Source organism: Momordica charantia (genome assembly GCF_013281855.1).
Source record: "Momordica charantia cultivar OHB3-1 chromosome 6 unlocalized genomic scaffold, Mcharantia_2.0 BLBB01000006.1, whole genome shotgun sequence".
Classification (NCBI taxonomy): Eukaryota; Viridiplantae; Streptophyta; class Magnoliopsida; order Cucurbitales; family Cucurbitaceae; genus Momordica; species Momordica charantia.
In genome coordinates, this window is record NW_028275164.1 from 20,271,234 (window position 1) to 20,288,400 (window position 17,167).

At 42.0% G+C, this 17,167-nt stretch overlaps 2 protein-coding genes across 2 annotated transcripts; both read right to left on the reverse strand.

Moving 5' to 3' along the window:
• Positions 1 to 4,875: 4,875 nt before the first annotated feature.
• Positions 4,876 to 6,186, reverse strand: DRT102 (DNA-damage-repair/toleration protein DRT102). Its single transcript, XM_088124801.1, has one exon. It carries the CDS (start codon positions 6,155 to 6,157, stop codon positions 5,129 to 5,131), a length of 1,029 nt encoding a protein of 342 aa, XP_087980927.1. The 5' UTR covers positions 6,158 to 6,186; the 3' UTR covers positions 4,876 to 5,128.
• Positions 6,187 to 12,925: 6,739 nt separating this feature from the next.
• On the reverse strand, positions 12,926 to 13,318 carry LOC148210898 (uncharacterized). The gene has a single exon (XM_088125236.1). It carries the CDS (start codon positions 13,316 to 13,318, stop codon positions 12,926 to 12,928), a length of 393 nt encoding a protein of 130 aa, XP_087981362.1.
• Positions 13,319 to 17,167: the final 3,849 nt, after the last annotated feature.

Below are 17,167 nucleotides of genomic sequence, written 5' to 3' on the forward strand. Positions count from 1 at the left end.
AGGGCGAAGAAAGTTGAGTTTTTTGTGAGGAAATATAAAGGAACACAACAGTAGGATATGAAGACATCTAGATACATTTTCTCTCCCACTCATCATCTTATATTAAGTTTGTGGAACAAACATTTCTCCTTATTTTACCATTCACAGGCTCTGAATGAAGTATCAGTAGGATTATGAGTCGAACGGGAACGAGACGTCTTCCTTGCCTTTCAAGCAGAAGGCTTGACATAATTTAAGTCACTTTTGAACTAGAAGGAAGTACTAGTGCCAACATGAGATTGACCATTCTTCTCAGAAGCCAGACCGTAATAAACTTTGAGATAATCACAACTCATTGGGAGATATGTCTTTCCTACTAGATTCTATAGGAATAACTTCCTAATAAAATTTTCCTATAATCCTCTAAATTTTAACAAATCCCATAGAGAAATGGACAATTCTTCAGCAAAAGTATGCAGAATATTGGTTGAAGGGCACCAAACCTTGTAAAAACCTCGAACCACGTCGTTATTATGGTCGTACGTATATAGAGAAACCATTATTGCATTAAATATATGAACATCAAGAAGAGTCTTCTAACTACGAGCAACCACAACCTCTAACCACTCCCAATAACAAGCAATATAATAGAATTATTCACGACAGATCTTCAGTATAGGCCGCCATTGAACTTCATCATTTATTATACGCCATCCAAATGTTAATCATAACTCCTGATTGGGAACCTCGTTATGAATCGGAGACTGTAAAATCCATATTTTGATCGACAAATTATAAATCAGATGCTTTTCCATAGACCACTCAGAGATAAGAGCGGGATCATTTAAACGAGGTCACGACCTTGAAAGTTGACCAGACTTCGATTCCATGACTAAAAAGTTGTTCCCACTTTTTATAGATTGATCCTTACGTGCAAATATAAGGAGGTGTTTCTTACTAGAAAAAAGAGTGCCCTAAAATAAAAAAAGGAAGATAAAAGGACAAATGTTGAAGAATAAATGAGGTCAAAACGAATCAAAGAAAGGATATAAAAAAATTATTCGTTGTGGTGTGATTCAAAATGTTTACATCACCAAAGTTTGTGGACTCGAACTGTGAAAATGATAGCGGAAGATATTCAACCAATATAGAGAGTATTTTAGTTGCAATGAGATCCCTCGTATTGATGTCATCCCCAGAAGGATGGCAACCGAGAGCACACGCCACCAACGTTGGTGGTCTTGACATGAATGAAGTATGGTAATCGAAAGAACAAGTCACCAAGTTAGGTGTTGTTCCTACATGATAGGCGTCATCTCCCAAACTGAAGATGATAACTGAAGATACTCAACCACTCAGTTGAAATGAAGTCCCTCATATTGGTGTCATCCCAAACAATGGTAATCGATGGCATACAATACCAAAGTTGGTGGTCTTAAGTTAGGTGTCGTTCCACATTATAGGTGTCGTTCCCCAAACTGTGAAAATGATAGTTGAAGATACTCCACAAATATTGAGAGGATCCTTGTTGCAAGAGAAAGAAAGAAACAAACAAATAAAAAAAAAAAAGAAATCAATATCATCAGAGATAAACCTTCATCAGACAAAGGAAGAATGACATCCCAATAGAAGAATTTATAAGATAAAGTCAGACTCCTATAAAAGAGAAAAATAAAGGAGCATTGTTAGTAAATGACAAAATAAAAAAAGAAAAAGAAGATAGAAAAAGATTTTAAGAATGAGAAAAAAATGGTTGAAAAAGAAATTAAACAAATAAATAAATAGCGGCAGGGAGGTCTTAAAAGATTTTTTTAAAAATTTTTAATCTCTTTCTTTTTTAAATCTCCCTACCATGTCACAGGAAGTTGTGAATAGTTAAAAAATTAAATTGATTTTAGAAAAATTATCTTTAAATCCTCCCTGACATACGTAGGGAGGTGTTTTACAGAAAAAAAATATTGCCTCAGAAAAAAAATATATTCGTTTTTTTTTTATAGAAAATAATTCGATTTAGAATCATCCCTATCGCCTGCCGGGGAGATTTCTATTAAAAAAATAATAATAGTAACAATAATTCCCCCATTAATTAAAAAAGAAAAAGGGTGTGTGCTGTACCAACATGTATGGAAAAAAAGAGAAGAAAAATCACTACTACCGACGGTACATCCATAAATATAACAAAGAAAAAAGAGAGGAAGAATTGCTCCACGAATAATCTCTCTTCACACACAAACAGTACGTAAGCCTACCATAGGTGCAATAGATAGTCAAAGAAAAAGAAGAAGAAAGAAAAAAGAGATGGAAAGAAAGAAGAAGAGATTAAATTATGAGGCGATTAACTTTTTAGGAAGGATGGAAAGTAGGGATGAATTAAATTGTTTCACCAACTTAATAACCTATTTATAGTATTATAATTCCGAGACATAATAGGGATAGGAAATCTAATTAAATAATATAGGATCGCGTTTAAATTAGCAAAATAATTGAAATCAAATCTTAATTCGAATAGGATTTTTTTATGCAAATTCGAATTTAAAATTTAGTTGGATTTTAAACTCAAATCAAATTTCAATTCGAATACCATTGTTATTCAATTTCGAACTTGCAATTTTGTTTAATTTTGCATCCGACTCACATCAAACCTCATATGTGTGTTGTTTGGGGTAAACGTACCCGAGACACGTGGAGGACCCTTATTAGTGTTTGAAGAAACCGAATAAAAAGGATTGCTTAGGTCCACCTCGGCCCCGTCGAGGTGGCCGGGTTCGCCCGTTATAAAAGACTAAGTACAGGCACCAAGGTTCGACCTGACTAGGGTCCGACCTGCTCGGAACCCGACAGGTCCGATATGAGAAAAAGACACATAACCGCCGGTCGTGTGTACTGTCGGATCCATTATAGAGGACTTCATTTCACGCTCAGGTATCGAATCTCACCTCGAACTAAATAAGAAGTCCGATCTATACTGACTTGAGCGTCGGAGTGCTTACCCTCTTGTGCAGGTCCACTCTAGTGTTCAGGTCGGAACCGAAGACCGGGTTCGAACTCGATTCGTGAAGAACCGTTGTGCAAATTCCTGCATAAACATGTGTAATCTAAGGTTATATAAAAAACTGTATAAATTCTAAATTTTCAAATTAATCTCTGATCATTTGAATTATATTCTGACTGGGATAAATTTCATGTTTGAACCATAATCAAAATTGAATTAAAAGATTAACTTCACAGTTCGAAAGTATAATTTGAATTTTAATAGATAAATTTTAGATGCCTTTTAAATTAATTTGTGCAATTTGTTGTCGATTAAGGCCAAAATAATATTTTGGTCCACCATAATTTTTTTTTTTTGAAATACTGTGACCCAAATTCATATTTTTTATCACACAAAATTTTCGAAATTCATTCATAGTTATCTTTGGCATAAATTTTGAAAGAAGGCAATCCGTAAAACTATAAATTTTAAGCCAATCATAAACAACCACATCCTTATTGAAAAACTATATTTTATTTGAGATCAATTATAAATTATCCCTAAATAAAAGTTAAAAGGAAAAAATGGCAATTATACGTCTTTCATTGGGTCAATTGAATGGTATTTTGACTTCGAACCCAAATTAAAACATTGTGATAGATTAATAGTGAAAATTTGAATAAGATCAAATTTATTTAAATAATTGGGTTAGGTCCAAAATCACTTAAGTTCAGATGTTTCGAAATTAAATTGTGCCCATGACCAAATAAAGTCCAATTGAGTCAAAAATCAACCCAAGTCTAACCCCCACTAAGTACTAACCCATGTGATAAATAGACGAGTGGGGTTTAGAAGTAGGAAAATTTAAAAGCAAATTTGAAGACTCTCTATGAATCCTACTCGAAGACTTTGAAGAGTTGACTTTGGAAGCACATAGGACTTCCTTGGAGAGGATACACAACAAAATATACCCTTAAACTAAATAAGTTGTATTCATTTTCACAAATTGAATACTAAACTTGGATAACTGTCAGCACTATTAATTAAAAAAAATGCAAAAATTCAACCAAAAAAAAAAAAATCATACTTTAACAAAGATCAAGCTTGTCTCAAATTAAATTTGATCACAAGTATAAAATTAATCATTAAATAACTTTGCTACAATATACAAATTTATATAAAAATCGAGCTCTAGTGTTATTTTCGTTTAAATTTTATCAATTTCAGATTAAATATATGCTGTATAATTCATTTCACATGTGGAACAATATTTTTTTCAACAATTTCTTCGATAAAAGATCAATCAGAGAGAAAATTGCACAACTTTAAATAGTTTAAGGTTAAGATTTCATATTTATCTGAGTCTAAGGTGCTATGTAATCAGATTAAAAGTTTATGGAAAAAATTGATACACATCAGATACTCCAAAGTTTTTCCTTTGGGTTCTTTTCCTATTAATTACGTTGTTTTTTAATTTATTTTTTACCATTTTCCAACAAAGCGTAGAGTTGAAATTAGGTTTCAACCAATTCTTCTAAATTTTCTTCCTTTCCCTATTTAATCTCTCCCTTAACACAAACTTCACAACCTCTCTCTCCAACGATTTCTTTTTTCTTATTTTATTTTATTCATGGCAGAACTTACAAAATTATAAGTAAACTCCAAATATTTCGACCCAGGTTTAGTTCCGGGGATTTATGAATGTTCATTTTATCTCGTACTTGAAATAAAAAAAAGAAAAGAAAAAAGAAAAAAAATGGATATGACTTAAGTAAAAACCTTTGTTTCCAAATCATTCTTTTAGCCTTCTTCATATTTCAGGCCACACCAGTTCTCCCTCTCCCTCCACCTTCCTCCTTTAATTCTTAAAAGAATTGTGACTAACATTCAAAACTGGTTCATATTAATATTCAAAAACTAGCTAATTGATCCCCAAAATCAGATGATAATAAAATTGAAAAAGCATTCATACTTCTCCCAAACACAAACCCTCTGTATAGCTTCAAATCCACATGACATTTCGCATCCTCAAGTAAAGTTTCGAGAACGCATAGCAGCCAATTTGAACATCCTGAGTTCGAATCCCACCTCAAATACTGTAATAAAAAAACACACCCATTCCACCACAACACAGGACAACACCTGATATTATATTCACGACATAATTACACAAACATTTCAGAGACAGGGCTTCTCCAATAACTCCTTACAAATGGCTTTGTTAGCAGCATCAAGATCCTCATCAAAAAACATGTCCCAATGTCCATCCCACTTGATGAAGAACTCAGTATCCTCATGGTATTTGACTCTATGAACATCCCCAGCCGGAGTGAACAGAAAATCCCCCACCCCCAAATCAAACCTCTCGCCTTTACTCACATTCCAGACGCTCTTCTTCCCTTTCAGCACCACCAGATCATGCCCAAACGTGTGGTGGTGCGCCGGCTCCACGCTCCCCGCCGCGAACCTCACCACCGCCGAGGTCGGCGTCTCCCGAAGGATCTTCATCGACCCGCCCGGGATGATCCGGATCGGGTCCACCTCCCGGGCCTTCGCCAGGCAGCAGATCGAGCAGGCGTCGGCCGCCCCCGCCCCCGCCCCCGCCCCGATTTTGGGGATTTCGGAGAGGGAATTGTCGAAGAAGGAGTCGATCTCCGGCGGCCAGGGCTGGAATCCGGAAGCGGGGCAGGGGGATTTGAAGGGGGTTTTGAGCCAGGCGTCGAGGATTTCGACGGCGGCGGCGGGGGAGGTGGACATGCCGGAGACGGCGAGGACGTTGGAGTTGTTGATGGAGCGGCAGTTGATGGCTTCGTCTTTGGTGAGGCAAGTGGCGGCGGTGACGGCGGGGAACTTGTTGGCGAAGATGGAGACGCCGACGCCGGTTCCGCAGGCGAGGAGGCCGCGGGTTTCGAGGGGTCCGGGAGCGGAGGAAGCGGAGGACACGCGGCGGCCGACCTCGGCGGCGATGGAGTAGTAGGAGGAGACGCCGAGATCTTCGACTTCGATGTTGAGGGAGCGAAGGTGGGAGAGGAGAGCGTCTTTGAGGGAGCAGCCGAAGGAGTCGGCGCCGGCGATGATTTTGAGGGAAGGAGAGTGCGGCTGAGCCATGATCGGGATTCGGGAGAACGATGCTTTCCAGAACCTTATCCAATGCGATTCTTGAGGTGGGTGAGAGATTTTTCTGTTGCTGCTCACCACGTCACTCATTCACTAACTTCAACTATTTTTTTTCACGACAAAATATATGTTTGATCTAAGTGTCCGTTTGGTTTGGTCCTGAACCCAAAAATAGTTTTAAATGATTTTTTTTATCGTTAATTAACTAATATTATAATCACGTGACAAATTGTAATTAAATTAGTTAGTGTAGATGTTGATTTGATAAATTATATTAATTAAATAATATATGTGTAGGTGATGGTACTTCCTCCCTTCTCTCCTCATCTTTTCCTCTATCTTTCTCTTACCCTTTTCCAACGACCACCACGTCTTTGCCGCCACCGTTCGCCATTCATATCGAACATATATCTTTTAATTAATATAATTTGTCACATCAGCAACTACAATAAATAATTTAATTGCAACGTGCCACATCGTTATAATATTAGTTAATTAACAGTAAAAAAATGAGGGACTATTTAGAACTATTTCTCAAACTTCAAGGATCAAAAGCGTTCATTTTAAAACTTCAGGAATCAAGTTGACACCTACTTTAAACCTCAAACACAAAAAATGTTCATTTCGAAACTTTAGAGACCAATTAGACACCTACCTCAGGGATCGAAAGTATTTATTTTGAAATTTCATGGACCAAATAGACACTTACCTCAAACCTCATGGATCAAAAATGTATTTTGCCCTTTTTTTTATTTGTCGAATGTTTTTTAAAATTCGTAAATTTTAAGGAAGCTTTTTAGAAGGGATTTTTATTTTTCTAATATTGCAAACAAAAATTAACTATTTCAAAACTAATTTATAAATAATTTGGGCATTTCTTGAAGATGCATTATACTCAAAAGTGGCAAAAAATTATCTCTTGAAGAGATGAGTTAGTCACACGTATAGCAAGGTTATCACTTCAAGAGAGAATCTAGCTACATGTGATACAAAATCGTCTGAAGAGATGATCTTGCTTAAACGAAGGTAGCAATATTATTCAAATAGACAACTTTTTGTCACTTGGACACGTTCGTTTCCAATGGTGGATCCAAGATTTAATGTCTGGGACACATAATACATTATAGAAAAATATTATTTTTAAACATGAACTTGGTAAAATTATCAATTTTTTTATCTGAAACTTTCTATTTCATCAAATTGTATTTCTTTTTGTTTCTTAAAAGGAGGTGTTTATCATTGGGCCACGTGGCTGACATTGAGCATATATGTTCAGGAGGAGCCTATGAGATAAAATTGAAACCAAATACAAGAGTTGCTTGCTGAATCACCATGAAGAAGAGAGATTGCCCTTAGAGTGTTTGATTCAACCAATAACCGTGAACAACCTATGGATTGAGCCATACGGATGCCCTTAAGGACGGCTAGGAGCTTAGCTGACAGAGGAAGGTGTGAAATTTGTGTATAGAATGAAGTCGCAACACGAATTTACCCAACAGAATCGTGAATAATGAGACCCAAATCGATTCCTTAATGAGAGTTGCCACAGGAGGCATTCATGATCAACTTGAACCAACCCATGGAAGGTTCCAAGAGATAGTCTAGAATGCCCAATCGTGTGATTTGTGATAGCTCGAGGCTAACAAACAGAGTGAGAATAGGAGGTAATTCAATCGCATTTCTAATTTATATTTGGGATACGTTTTTGTTGGTTGACATTGTTTCTATCATTCTACATCGATCAACAAATAATGCCTGCCAAGTCAATCTCCTTAGTAGAAAAATCTCCCAATGGTACGAGGAAAAAATGTTCAGTAGGAGGAATAGGAACAGTAGGAAGGGCAAGGTTACATATATTCTGGGCCCGTTTGGGATCACAGAGAGCAAGAATTTTAGTCTTAATCGAAGCATGGCTGCAAAGGCAAATGGAAGACATCAAAACCTTTATTGAGTAAGTTGTGCATAGTAGGTAAAAAATCATGATTATCCTTCCATAAGAAAATTATGATCTTTGTTGGGATGTTGAGTTGCCAAATAGTCTTCCATATATTGTCATTCATAGTAGAGCTGCTAGGTTGAGAAGATATATGTAGATTCATGAAAAGTTCGTATGTGCTTTTAATACTAAAAATACCTCTTTTGTTATAGTGCCAAAACCAACGATCATTGATGTTAAAAGAGTTTAGTGGTATTTTGAGGATCGAATCAATATCCTCAGGATAGAGAACAGAGGAGAGAAGTTGAATGTTCTGAACCCCTTATGGATGAAGTTTGAGACCAAGGGATTCAAATGTGTAGATGGCTGTGATAAATGCTGAAAGGATTGCTTCCTAGGAAGCCTAGGGTCTGAAAACATCTGAATGGTAGCGTCATTTCCAACTCCATTCCTTAAGACATAGGTTAGAAGATCACGATCCCACAACAAACTTTTCCATAAGTAGGAAGAATTAGTAATATCGCTGGCTTCAAGCATTTTCCTTAAGCCATTTCCATCTGTGGTAGATGGCTGTGATAGATGCTGAAAGGATTGCTTCCTAGGAAGTCTAGGGTCTGAAACATCTGAATGGTAGCATCATTTCCAACTCTTTTCCTTAAGCTATAGGTTAGAAGATCACGATCCCACAACAAACTTTTCCACAAGTAGGAAGAATTAGTAATATCGCTAACTTCAAGGATGGACGAATCTAAAAAGTATTTGCGTTGCAGGATGCGAGAGGTCAATAAGTTTGGATTTTTTAGAAACCTCCACACATGCTTAGCAATTAAAACTTTATTAAAACCTTGAAGATCCCTAAAATTTAGGTCACCTAGCTCATTAGGTAAGTACATTTTCTTCCAGCTCATCTAGTGGATCTTCTTGCCATAATTTGTGGTTCCCACCAAATCCTAGAAAACATACGAGTAGTCATCATAGAACTCTTTAGGGAGACGAGAAATGCTCATAGCACATGAAGGAATGACTTGGCCAATGATTTTAATGAGAATCTCTTCGCCTCTTGAAGAAAGAAACTCCTTTTCCAGCATTGCATAACCTTCCAAATCTTATCTTTAAGAATGGACCAGTCTTTCCCTTTACATTGATAGAAAGACAAAAGCAAACCTAGATAGTTCCCAAAATCATTAACAAAGTTGAACATCAAGTAAAGATTGTAGGATAATTGCTTTTCAACATGCACATTCATAGAAAACAACAAAGAATATTTTAAGAAGATGATTCACTGCCTCAAAGCTTTGTCATAAGCCATTAGGAGATTTTTAAGATGTTGTTTATGTAAGTATTTGCACAACGGTTCTTTGCCTAAAATCCGGTCCTAGCTCCGACTTGAAAGACTGGGGAGACTTGCACAAGAGGGCAAAATCTCTCTCGCTCAAGTCAGTAAGTAGCTCGGACTCACTATTATGTTCGAGGAGAAAATCGATACCTGATGATGAAATGAGGCCCTTTATTTATAGGTTTAGGTCCTGACAGGGGTCACGATAGGCAGTTACCTTGGTCAGTTTTGAGGTCGGATATGTCGGGTTCTAGTGGGTCGAGCTCGGATATTTTAGAGGTAATATGATTAGAAGTAATGAGCTTCCCTCCTCGGAAGGTTCCAAGGATGAGCTTTGCAAAACGACTCTTGAAAACAATCTCCTCGGACTGCCAATCTCTGTCCTCCACGTGGCCATTGGATATTTTATCCCCGAACATCGGCCCCCTCTCTGCCGGGTTCGATCTTGATCTGGTAGAGAAGTTTCGTTATTATTCCAAAGAGACCGATCCACGTGGCGACGTGAGCATTCAATTTATTAATTGTGTCGTTGGGGGACCTCGAAAGTGGAACAGGCGTTCGGCATGCACTCGAGTACTTAGGACGTTCGGAATTCTTCCGATCTGTGACGTCCGTTTTCGGACACGTGTGTGGTTCAGATTAAACTTCGGGTTACTATAAATACCTCCAGGGTTCTGTTTCCACTTTTTACGGTATATGAAATCTTGGAGTCCGACCTGATCAGATCGGAATTCTTGCTCTAGGTCAGTCTCGTTCTTTTGAATTTGTTTCTCTTATTTTCTCCTTTTACTTTTCGAGTCATGTCAGAATTCTCTAGTTCGTCCTCTCTTAGTAGCCCATCAAGTGACCTAGCTCGGAATTGGGACTCTTTACCCAAGAAAGCTGATTCCGTAGAGGAGTTCGCTAGTAGGTTAGATTCCGAATTAGAGGAGGAAGAGATAGAAAATTTTAGGTTCTCGGATGACGAAGGGGATGATAGTGACACCTCTACCTCGGGCTAGGGTTTAGAATACCCTTCCCAAATGCCTAAAAACTACCTTGGTCCTCTTTGTAGGAGGTATAGCATTCCAGATGACATCACCCTTAGGCTTCCCAAGAAAGGGGAAAGAGCTGACAATCCTCTAGATGAGTGCGTAACCCTTTACTTGAAAATGTTCGAGTATGGGTTCCGACTTCCCGTTCACCCTTTAATGTAGCAGTTTTTGTTCTGAACTGGACTGGCTCTTGCGCAGGTGGCCCCCAATGGATGGGGAGTTATCTTTGGTCCGCTGTGTTATTCTGGCCTAGGTGTAAGGAAGTTGATGACTTGACCTCCTCGGAGTTGATCAACTTTTGGCCTGCTTTGAGGTTAAACGAATTTCTAGAAAGCCAGGGAGGTACTTAAAGGGTGAAGTCTTCCATTGCTTTTGATTCCCTTTCTTCATGATCTAATCTTTGTTCCTGTCATTTTTAGTTGCTATTCAGCCGATTCCCTAGCTCTCCCAGCCGACCTTCAATGCTTTGAAATACTTCAAAGAGCGATTCAAGAGTGGCAAGCAGATTGGCACCCTTATAACAGACACGTTCTTGCTTACTTCTAGGCTACTCGACTACAACCCTTGCTTGTCTTCACCTGAAGCCCAGAGACCGGACTCCGAACTAGGTAAATTGCCCTTGCTTGATGTCCTTACCAGGCGCTTTTTGTATCCATTGACTCTTACTCACGATTATTTTTCCTTTGCAGCGATGATTTGTGGATTTTCTCAAAGCATGAAGTGCAAGCGCCCTAGCGCTAAAAAAGCTGCCAAGATCATCGAGGCATCCAACCCCTTAATGGCCGACCAGGAGGTCGAAGTGGCCGATGCTGGCCTTACTGCTGTCCCATCTCAGGGAGCAGTCGCAGCTGCGACTTCGCAGGATCAGGAGATCCTCGAGATTTCTCCCCTTAGGGAGATCAGGGAGAAGGACTCTCCCAAGAACTCAAAAAAGAAGAAAAGGAAGACCCATCACTCTGGGGAAGAAGTGAGGGAGATGGGTGCTGGCCAGCGGGTCAGCTCTTTTGGGAACCTGGTCGACGAACCTGAGGCCAGGATGGGTGGCACTTCCGACCTCGAGATGAGGTTCAAAATTAAACCGTCCAGTGATAGGGTGAGGGAGAAAGCCATGGAGATCTCCGGGTTCTGCTTTGATCGATGCTGGAGGAGAGCTTCCAAATCTGTCAGCGCTTCGGGATTGGCCATCAAACAATTGTTGGACTACACTGCCGAGGTACGAGCTTGCCTTTTTCTCTTTTTCCCAAGTTTTAACGGCGTCACCTTAGGAGTTTCCTTTTTAACTCTTTTCCCTCTCTTTTTCTTTGCAGGCTCATGTCGCAGCCTGCCAGACGGTCCTCATAGTGAAGGCTGAACTAGAAGGGTGTGACCTGCGTGAAGGAGCGAGAAGCATCCTCTGCTGCTTTGGAGGCTGCTGCTGCTCTGGAGGGGGAGCTCAAAGAAGCTCGGGCTGAAGCCCAGGCATGGAAATCTATTTATGATGCCGGTAAGGCCAAGCTCAGAACTGCCCAAGCAGAGGCGGCCCGTCATCTGGAGAACTTGCGAGGTGCGCACGCCGTGGCCAAGTGCCTGGAGAAGGAGAAGTTCGCGCTGATGAAGCAGAACGACGACCTTGAACGTCTCCGAGATGACTTGGAGGGCGAACTGAAGGCTCGAGATGTCGAGATGGCAGAATTGAGGGCCAAGCTTGCGCTATCTGAGTCAAGGCTTAGCAACGGAGTTCTGTTGGAGGAAGCTTTCCACCAACACCTTGACTTCGATGGGTTTGCCAAAGATTTCAGCGATGCTGGCTTCAAGTTCTTGATGAAAGAGGTCCATGAAGTGTCTCCCGAGCTTGACCTTGCACCCATTAAGCTGCGATATGCAGAGAAGTGGGCTTCGGGTCCCAATGGGACCCCTGGCCCCCAGCACCGCGTTGATCAGTGTCTGAAGGACCTTGACTCCGACGCTGAGCTCGACGAGAAAGAGGACGATGACCCTTCTTCCCAAGATGCTATTGAAGTCCTTCCTTCTACTGTCGGTGCTAACTCTTCCCAAGAGGCAGGGGGGACAGACTCCCAGGAGGTTGACATTCTTGGGTCGCAGGGAGAGCTCGGATCACACCTTGGAAGCAGCTAAAGCTCCTCCTATTTCACGGCCTTTATTGTACTTTGCTTTTATTTTATCTTCCATTTTTGTACTCGGTAACGAGGCCTATACACCTCGGCCAACCCTTCACTTCGGTAATACTATACTCTATTCTGTTTTGAATCCATTTCTAACTGTATTATTCATTTCGTGCTTGCAAATCTTTTGAGGTTCAAACACATTCTTAATAACGAAAATTCAAAGTCTCAACGACCTACTTTAGCTTGCCTCTTACTTTGGACTCGTAAATCCTTTTCTAAAGGCTTCGAGTCTCTTTAAGTTTAAATCCCCACCTCTCGCCCCCATTTAATTTCACATCGAACTTAATCCCTTAGAGACATGAAATTAAATTATACGGAGTCCTTCATTGGGGTTGTCACTTGAAAGTTTTTACTAGTCCAGCTCATTCTTTAGACCATTTCAACATTTCAAGGGTAATATCTCTTCAAGTGCTCTACATTCCATGGATGTGATAGTAGCTTTCCTTCGAGGTTGACAAGCATGTAGGTTCCAGGTCGGACGATGCCCTTGACTTCGAATGGCCCCTCCCAGCTTGGTTCCAACACCTCGACGTGCTTTTGCACCTTGCGAAGGACCAGATGTCCTACCTGAAAGCTCCGAGGTCGGACTCTTGAGTTATAGTGTCTTGTCATTCGGTTTTGGTACTCGGCCAAACGTAACTGGGCCATCCCCCTTTTCTCATCAACGAGGTCTAGGTTCAAGAGCAACTCCTCTTCATTCTTCATCTGTTCGTAGTATTCAACTCTTTCGGTTGGCATACCGATCTCGACAGGTACGACGACCTCGGAGCCGAAGGTCATAACGAACGTGGTTTCCCCAGTTGACTCTCGCGGGGTAGTTCGGTAGGACCAGAGTACTTCAGGCAGCTCCTCTGCCCACCGTCCTTTCCTTGCGTCGAGCCATAATTTAAGTCCGCGCTTGATAATCTTGTTTATCGATTCTACTTGTCCGTTGGCCTTGGGATGAGCCGGGGACGAGCAGAGATGACTAATTCCGAGCTTGTGGCAGAAGTCTTTGAACTTGGCGTTGTCAAACTACTTGCCGTTGTCTGTCACGATGGCATTAGGTATGTTGAAGCGGCACACAATGTTTATCCAGATGAAGCTTGTGACCCTAGTCTCCGTAATTGTCGAGAATGCTTCGGCCTCAGCCCACTTGGTGAAGTAATCTACTGCAACGACTGCGTACTTGACCTGTCCCTTGCCGAACGGGAAGGGTCCGATACGGTCAACTCCCCATTGTGCAAAGGGCTAGGGTGTTGAGATCGGGGTTAGCGGCTCGGCAGGCTAGTGGACGAGGTTTGCAAAGCACTAACAATTGTCACATGCCTTCACGAGCTCCTTTGCATCTCGATCCATCGTGGGCCAGTAGTAGCCTTGACGCACGAAGTTTGCCGACAAATATCTAGCCCCCGAATGGTAACCACAGACACCCTCATGAACTTCCCTAAGAACATACTGTCCATATTTTTTGGAAATACACTTAAGAAGGGGTAAGGAAAAGCCGCACCGATACAGGGTTCCATCTCGGAGCAAGTACCGAGCTGCTTTCCTTGTCATCTTCTTGGTTTCCCTTGGGTCTACTGGAACCTTTCCCCCCAAGAAGTCTTTTATCGACTCCATCCACGACGGGGGGTGGGAGTCGATTTCCATCATGTCTGGCTCCAAAATAGAAGGATTATCCAAAATTTCCACAGGGACCGACCTCGCCAGATTGGTCTCGTTTGCTGACGCTAACTTGGCCAAGGTGTCGGCATTGGAGTTTTGTGACCTTGGAATCTGACTAATTTCATAGGTTTGGAAGTAGGCGATGTGCGATCTGACCTTTCCTAGATACTTCTCCATCAGAGGGTCTTTTGTCTGATAATCTTCCCTGATCTAATTCACTATTAGTTGTGAATCACTGAAGATTAGAAGATGGGTGGCCCCCAGCCCTCTTGGCATGCGCAGTCCGGCCAGCAGGGCCTCTTATCGGCCTCATTATTTGAAGTACGAAAGTTGAAGAGCAGGGCGTACTCAAAACGCATGCCATCCGGGGCGAAGAGGAGCACACCTGCTCCGCACCCTTTCTCATTCGAAGACCCGTTTACGTACGCCGTCCACGGCTGACCAGGCGTGAAGGTTTAAGTTGGTAGAGGAGCGAGCTCGGATATGAAGTCTGCAACGACTTGTTCTTTCATAGCCGTTCGGGGCTCGAACTTGATGTCGTACTCGCTTAACTCTACTACCCACTTCATTAAACGTCCCGACGTTTATGGCTTGTGGAAGACCTGCTTCAAGGGAACATTGGTGAGCACGGTCATGGTATGAGCTTGGAAGTACGGTCTTAGTCTTCGTGCCGAGGTGACCAAGGTGAGGGCAAGCTTCTCCATCCGCGGATACCATGTCTTGGCCTTGGTCATGGCTTTGCTCCTGTAATAGATAGGGCTCTGCCATGTTCCATCTTGCTTAACCAGGACCGAGCTGACCGCGCTCTCTGAAACAGCCAAATACAAGTGTAATTTATCTCCTGACATTGGCTTTGCGAGTAATGGTGCCGAGGAGAGGTAGTTTTTGTGTTTTTCGAAAGCGGCCTCACACTCGTCTGTCCACTCGAATGGCCCTTTCGTCCTTAGCACCTTGAAGAAAGGAATGCACTTGTCGGTAGACCTGGAGATGAACCGGTTGAGAGCGGCGATTATCCTATTAAGGCATTGTAGCTGCTTAAGGGTCTTTAGCGCCTGCATTTCAAGAATGACCTTTATCTTTTCTAGATTGACCTCAATTCCACGGTTATTAACCATGAAGCCTAGGAACTTGCCAGATGAAACTCCAAAAGCACACTTGGCAGGATTCAACTTCATCTGGTATCTTCGAAGTACCTCAAAGGTCTCGGTTAGGTCGGCCAAGTGTGACCTGAACTGCTTGCTCTTGACCAGCATGTCATCCATATAGACTTCCATATTACGTCCGATCTGGTTAGCAAACATCTTGTTCACCATTCTTTGGTAAGTTGCCCTTACGTTTTTTAAACCGAAGGGCATGAACTTGTAGTAGTATAAACCTTGATCGGTTATGAAAGAAGTGTGGGCTTGATCTGACTCGTGCATCTTGATTTGGTTTTATCCTGAGTAGGCATCCATGAACGTGAGCAGTTCGTGCCCGGCAGTATCGTCGACGAGCTAGTCAATCTTTACAGTGGAAAACAATCTTTTGGACATGCCTTGTTAATATTGGTGAAGTCTACACACATTCTCCACTTTCCGTTAGATTTTTTAACTAGGACAACGTTAAAGAGCCACTAAGGATATAGAATTTCTTTTATGTATTCTGCTTTTAAAAGCTTGTTCACTTCTTCAACAATTACATCACTCCTTTCTCTATTTACAGGTCTTCTTTTTTGCTTAACAGGTCGGAATGATGGGTCAATGTTGAGGCGGTGAACCATTATCTTCGGATCAATGCCCGGCATGTCTTCATGAGACCACGCAAACACGTTCGAGTTCGTCCTAAGGAAAGAGATGAGCTTCTCCCTATCCGCGGCCCCCAGCTTGGTGCCTATGCTCACTTGTTTCTCCGGGCTGAGCAAGGGGACAAGCTCCAACTCCTCAGTGGGTGCAGCTGCTTCGCGTTGGATGGTCCTAGGCAGCTCGTCCTCTGGAGTTTGTATCAGACTTGGAAATTTCTCCTTTTCTTCTTCTTGGGCGCAGACCGCTGGCCCCCTATCGGGAAACGGGGGTCCAACAAGCACTTGCTGCAGAGGGGGCCCATAAGCACCCGGCCCGCCCCTTCCTTCTTCTTCAGTAAAGCCGACCTTTTTTTCGCCAGTGCTGACGCAGTGCGCACGTATGACGTAGAAGAGCCCAGATTCCAAATGAATGAAAACGTGACTGAATTGGTCCCGGTCACTCTTCGGGACGGAATGGAAGAAGGGAGGAGATTCTCGAACATGACCCCTTTAGAACTGAGGTGTAGCATTCATGTGATGCTCTCTGTTCACCCCGGATCATGCCAACCCCATTGATTGTAGAATACTTCATAACTTGGTGCAAAGTCGATGGAATGGCCCAAAGCGAGTGAATAATAGGTCAGCCGAAGATAGCATTGTGGGCCGATCTACCATCTATCACCACAAACTCGGCCATTTGGGTGACTTGAGTGTCACCTTGGCCAATGGTGACGGGAAGATCAATGCAGCCCTCCGAGGTGACATATTCACCCGCAAATCCCCCTAAAGGGGTCGGATTCTTCTTTAACTGCACCCTGGTCCACCCTAACGCTAGGTAAGTAGTGAGAGACAGAATGTTGGCAGAGGCGCCCCCATCCACCAGCACTCTTCTAACCTGGACGTGGTCTACGAACGATGAGATTACCGAGGCATCATTATGGGGCAAGTGTACCCCTTCCAGGTCGGATTCAGAGAAGGAAATTGGGCTGGTCGGCTTCTGCTCTTAGATGGTGCAGATTTCCCAACGAGCCTCCCTAGCCAACTCCTTCATTTTGTTCCCGGACTGGCCCCCACTAGGGCCGCCGAAGATGGTATTGATGATTGTAGGTCGGTCATCCTTCCGAGGTGGCCTCCTTAAACGCTTCCTCTCTTCTTTTTTCACCGTCGAGCCCGAGCCCGACTTACCATCGTATTTTTTGAAGTAGCCATCTTAAATGAGGTCT

What these genes read in the sequence shown, in the direction of transcription:
- DRT102 (XM_088124801.1), bottom strand. Translation starts at nt 6,157, where the DNA reads ATGAGTGACGTGGTGAGCAGCAACAGAAAAATCTCTCACCCACCTCAA.
- LOC148210898 (XM_088125236.1), bottom strand. Translation starts at nt 13,318, where the DNA reads ATGACCTTCGGCTCCGAGGTCGTCGTACCTGTCGAGATCGGTATGCCA.